At 32.9% G+C, this 6,000-nt stretch overlaps 1 protein-coding gene across 1 annotated transcript; it reads right to left on the bottom strand.

Annotated features, from left to right (window-relative positions):
• Window positions 1-2,303: 2,303 nt before the first annotated feature.
• LOC140865443 (anamorsin homolog) lies at window positions 2,304-5,840 on the bottom strand. Its single transcript, XM_073270094.1, has 8 exons — window positions 5,469-5,840; window positions 4,851-4,998; window positions 3,989-4,149; window positions 3,802-3,882; window positions 3,468-3,627; window positions 3,245-3,378; window positions 2,828-2,902; window positions 2,304-2,575 (listed from the first exon to the last, which is right to left on the bottom strand). The coding sequence occupies exons 2-8, from the start codon at window positions 4,987-4,989 to the stop codon at window positions 2,537-2,539; spliced, it is 789 nt and encodes a 262-aa protein (XP_073126195.1). The 5' UTR covers window positions 4,990-4,998; window positions 5,469-5,840; the 3' UTR covers window positions 2,304-2,536.
• Between the last annotated feature and the right edge of the window lie 160 nt (window positions 5,841-6,000).

Below are 6,000 nucleotides of genomic sequence, written 5' to 3'. Positions count from 1 at the left end.
ATATTTTACGAGATTTTGTCAAAATTCTATATAATATCTACTATAAGCATTTATTTATTTTGTATAAGAACAATATTGTTTATTGTCATATTTATCATATTACTAATATAGTGGATTAATTGACATTAATATTTATATCATCATCAATAATACTCATAATTAAATATTTTATGAGAATTTGTCAAAATTCTATATAATATTTACTATAAACATTTATTTATTTTGTATAAGAACATTGTTTATTGTCATATATATATATATATATATATCATATTACTAATATAGTAGATTAATTGATATTTATTTTTTAAAAATATTGTTTAACTGTAACAAAAATATAACATTTATATGAAAATTCAATTTGATATAATTTTGAAGGTTTTTAGTACGAATAAAGTGATAAATTAATAAATTAATATATTAATTATTATTTATGTATTTTAAAACTCTGACTAATTTTTATAGAAAATGATGAAGATAATATATAATAAGTTTAAAATCATAGTACTTTAATTATAAGTTATTAACATTATATATATATATGATTAGAGTTTGAAAATTTAAAATAAGATAAAGTAATAAATTAATATGACAAAAAACTTAGCGGCTTAGAAATTTTAGTTATTATGTTATTTGTTAATTGTAAATGCTAACTTCATATATTATTATATCTAAATATTAATTATTACAATTATATAGTATGTTTTGATTTCTCATTCGTTTTGGCCATTTAATATTGAGTAAAAGTTTTATAGTATCTTTTTTAACTTCTTTATATTTTCATCTATATATCTTTTTGTACTCAATGTGTGACATGTTTTTCTAAGGTATCTGATTTTTTGGTTTATGATATATTCATGTTTCTAAGTTATATATAAACTTCTGAGTCAATAGTTTTTTCTTGAATTAAATAGTGAAGTAAATAAATATTAGAAATACGTAACATGTTTTACAATATATATAAAATATAAGTTACTATATATTTTTTTATTAGTATCATTTTTAGTTCAATCATATAAATAACTGGTTATAAAAATAAGTAATCTTACGTGCGGAGCACGTGCATTTTACTAGTTAATATATATGTATGCATCGTCCGCACTTACCTTGGCCTTAATTAAAAATAAGATGCTAACATAGCCACCAATATCTATCCTTGAAAGTTAAAACTCTAACATATATAGCCCAATCTATACGCCTAATTCGAGTGGAATACTTGTAATAACTGTTCTGGAACAGAGACACTGTGATAAGTTCTAGATTGAAATGCTATAGGCTCCATGATCGTCTTGGCGGATAATTCGATCGACCCTATATTTTTTTGAAAATTTTTTACCTTTATTTATGATTCTTTGTTACCATATTTTTCTTGTATCTTTTATTATTTTTATATGTATTGATAAATATTCATCTCTAAATTACTCCAAGAGTAACATCTTATTTTCCATCCATGGAAAATAAACACGTTAGATAAAAAGTTTCAAATATTCATATTTTTTTCTCAATTTAATTCATAGTTCTCATTTCACATCACTCGGGTTGGCTTTGGTGAAAATGGGTGGGAATTTAATTTTTATGTATGTTATCTCTGTCACGCATGTCCTGGATCACATTGTTGATGTGGTCGGGTTGACGTAATATATTATCAAAAAATTTCTTAATCAAAACTCAATCAACCCGGAAATGACCAATCTGAACTCGAACCCGTCTAAACCGACTAACTCGATCGACTTGAACCATCACAATTTTTTTTTATAAAAATAACAATAATAAAAAGTTTAGGATCATATATGTTGACCTGAACCCGATTAATTTTTTCGGGTTAGGTTTCGGGTTCAACCGATTCAACACGAACCCAAAGCCCTCAACCCTAACCTGATAATTTTCAGGTCAATTCGTGTCAGGTTTACGGATTAAGTTCATTTTTGACACCTAGTTAGTATCAATTTTTACTTTTAAGTTATTGTAATTTTAAGCCATTAATTTTTCACCATTCCGAACTTGGCAGTCGGAAAAATTTTGCCAGAAAAATCCTCAAACTCCCTAACCTCATTGTTCATGTTTACATGTCACTTTTTGCACGCAAATCGAAAGATCGGGGATCATATAAATCGTTGAATTCACACCATAACCTGATTTCCCAAAAATTCTGAATAAAAATCTTAAATTAACATCCTACGTGAAAAAGTGCAATTTTTTGTGAGACAAAACGCTGATGCTTTGCGTTTTCTTTTTTTGTCCAAAGAACACTGATTATATATATAATTCTGATGCACATGCAGATTCATTTTTGCACATACAAGTAAATCAAACTACGAGGCTCACACTGACATATTTCATTGAAGAAAAAAAATTCATTTTGTTCATGGAAAGAGCATAAAAGCGAGAACCCCAAATAGCATAGAGACTTTGGTTTACTTTTAAGAAGCCTTGTCCACAACTAGGCTAGTACTAGAGTAGCGAAAATAAACACTTGTAAAATGGATCCATCTGTTGTGCAACAAATTTGTCCAGATTCAAGTTCTTCAGATTCTTCTCAAATATCAGCTGCAAGAAAACTTCCTGTTAATGTTACCTGCCAAGTGAACATCATTGTGTCGTTAATTACTTTCTTGTACATCACAAGCTAAAAAGACATAAAATTGGGTATGCTTCAAAATGTCCTTGAGTAGGTGGCTGTGAAACATTTTGGCATATACTTAGGGAGGTAGATTCAAAACGTTTTAGAATAATTTGGAAGCATAGTTCATACGTGTCTAGATCCCGGGAGTCGTAATTACAATGTGTATAGAAGTCGTTCAGTGAAGTTGGATATCAGAAGAGGTACCTTTTCGCCTAGTTTAAAAGCTGGAAGACCCTTGTAAGGGCACGTACTGCATCGAAAAGCATCACCAAGACCACACTGCATAGACAGCAATCATTAATGAGATTATATGGGTGAAAAACAGAGTTTCTTATACAAACAAGCTCCATAGCCAATGCAGAAAGTGACAATGAAACTCGCAAGCACCAAACCGACATAAGAATTCATCATATTTTGAACTTGCTTTTCAAAGACAAACATTAATTAAAAATGTTTGCATATTGCAGTCACTGTTAAAAGTGATAGAGTGATCAGCTTGAAACAAAATAAAACAGCAACTAGCATATTAAAAAAATTCAGTAGCACCCTATCATTTTCAGAACGTCTGGCATTTATAAACCCAGATACCAAAACAACATTTTAAAGTTGAATTGAACTCACATTTCCACAAGCAGATTGAGGATTATTCAGCTGGTCTATGGTAAGTCCAAGCTTCAGCACTTTTTCCTCTTCCTCAGCCCTTCCACAAGTGCAGTTTTTACAGGCTTTCCTCGCACTTCCAACTTCACAATCACCTAGTAGGTGGCAATATTTTCAAATTTCTACCTACCGATCATACATAAGACTATAAATAAACAATCGAACCGCTAACATAAACACTAACCAAGTGGCAGCTGAGGTTTTTTTAGATCATCTTCTGTGAGGAGGCTATCCTCATCAATTAAATCCATATCATCGTCAAAATGGACTTTGGGTAGAACTGGCATGAATTTCTTAATGGAAAATGACGAACCAATATTCCATGAGGGCTTCTTACCCACCACCTGGCGGCAGCAGACAATCAGATCAATTTAGAAATCCCTAAAAGTCAAACATCTAATGGCTCACAGCATATAAATAACAAGGGAATAAGACATAGAAATGACCAGATCAATAGAATGCAATGGCAATCAGTGAGGGGAAAAAAGAGAGAAAAAAGTGAGGGGTTTGATGCTCACTGCAAGAGATTGGCTACTTTCAGAAGTTTGTACATCCAGAAACCCACTCAACAGTAACTTGCGCTCAAGGGAAGATTGCATCTGCAACAAGAATTGCACACAAGATCATTCTGACATACATCAAGAAAAAAACAATTGTCACCGAATACTACAATAAGCAAGATATGTCACCCAGTTGCAAACTTACCGTTTGCCCCTTGGCAGGTTCCGAAGTCAAATTAACAAGAATAGTTCCACCGGGTCTTAACACGCTATAAATATTGACCAGCAAATTATCACTGGGAAACTCAAATGATTTACAAACACAGATAATATCATCTGTAGATGAAGCTTCCTCCTTCAATAGACCTGGCACAATGTATGAACTCACGTGAATTAACAAACTCAAGGCAAAGACATCCATAAACCATAAGGTACGTTCACAAACTGTTATCAACTCAACTTTGGATCTATAAATTGGAAAGGTTTGAATAAACTTATTAAATTGATGAATTCAGAAATAACAGGAGGGCCAACGGCCGTTACACATTTTACGTCTGTGAGTAGCTGCAGGCAATCTTATGTGACTAAGAAAATATACAGGGAAAGCAAAAATATTTTCGAGCACTAAATTATCGCAGTGAATATGTGAAGGATCAGGGCAACACCATAGTCACCATTTACAAACCCATTGGCCTCCTTCGTGCAGCAAATGGGTAGCAGGACAGCGATCAAGAAAAAAGTGCAAATGCCCATTCAAGGGAATACAATGCTCTCTATATCGAGCAAATGTGACATTTGCACCACAGATTTCCTTATTTTAGAGACATGTGGATATAATAACAGTAAGAAGCGATTCATCTTGATGTGTAAAGAGAAGCATCAAAGAAAAACTAAAAAGATATCGCGCTAACATAATCTCGAGATAAACAATACTCAACTTCACTCAACGCTGTATATCACATAACAACAGGAGTTTCTTGGGGTTACATCATTTCCACTTAAAATAAAAAAGTTTCAAGCTTATTATGAAGAAAAATATTGATGCATAAAAACAAAAAAATAATTACAGTCTGAGGAAGCTTGAGTGATGATCAAAGGATCGAGCTTTTCAAATCCCTCCTTCCTCACCACCTTGATTGCCTCCCAAATAGTGGTAAGAGACACGGCTACTTGATCAGTCAGCACCACCAACTTATCCTGCCCCATCTTTATGCCCTACATCAGAAATGGAAGAACAAAATACAGATTAAGAACAAATTCTATCAATTAGCCAGCAAAACCCTCTAAACAATAAATTGGTGCCATACTCCTATTTTATAGTCTTTTCATCTCAGAAGACAAAAATAACGAACATTTCCAAATAACCTAATCCTAGCTCATACTTTCCCTCGATCATTTACAAATGATGTAACAAGTATGCACAACCCCCTCCCCCAACAAAAAAAAAAAAATTACTTTAGGTCAACACAAACATTTTTTTTTTAAAAAGACAAAGAATCACTTAAGGAAAAAAATCGCCAAAAAAAGGCATTCAACCACGAGAACCCATGATTTACACAGGGATCGGGCTACACGCAATCGATTTAAACCGGAAAAAGCGGGTTCCAGCCACATATCTCACGCAGATAGATCAAAATAACGGAAATAAAGTACGGCGCAGAATTGCAAGTGCATTCGGAACTCACCGAAGATAAGGTGTCCCCTCCAATCGGGAAACAATAGCCAGCGGAGGATCGAAAGGTATTCTACGTCTCGCCTATGAGCTGAAATCGAGTTACTCAAGCCCTGAAAATCACGCAACCGATCACGAAGAAGAACACGGGAGGGAAGAATCGCGTGAAACAGGGCACGACAGGCTCGAATTCGACTCGCGAATTTTGTAGAACACGAGTATCAAAATGAAGCTTATAGCATGGGCTTCCCACTTCCAAGGCCCTCGATAAATTTCGGAATTCCGGCTGCGGAAGGCGGCAAAAACGGGCCGTGAAGTGGCGGTGGCGATTAGGTTTTTAAAAAAAAAATCAGAAAATCGATAATATTTAATTATTTGGTTTAATCATTTTAATTTCATACTTTATTATTAGTAAAACTATTTAATTATTGAAAAATAATGAGCAATTCAGCATCAATTATGCTTCGACAAAAACAATTATTGCAATATCTTTCATTTAATTAATTCTATAATTTAAATTTGACATACCAACAGATTGTATAATG

Source organism: Henckelia pumila, chromosome 4 (assembly GCF_033568475.1).
Source record: "Henckelia pumila isolate YLH828 chromosome 4, ASM3356847v2, whole genome shotgun sequence".
NCBI lineage: Eukaryota > Viridiplantae > Streptophyta > Magnoliopsida > Lamiales > Gesneriaceae > Henckelia > Henckelia pumila.
The sequence above is the reverse complement of the archived record's forward strand: the minus strand, read 5'-3'. Positions and strand labels throughout refer to the sequence as shown.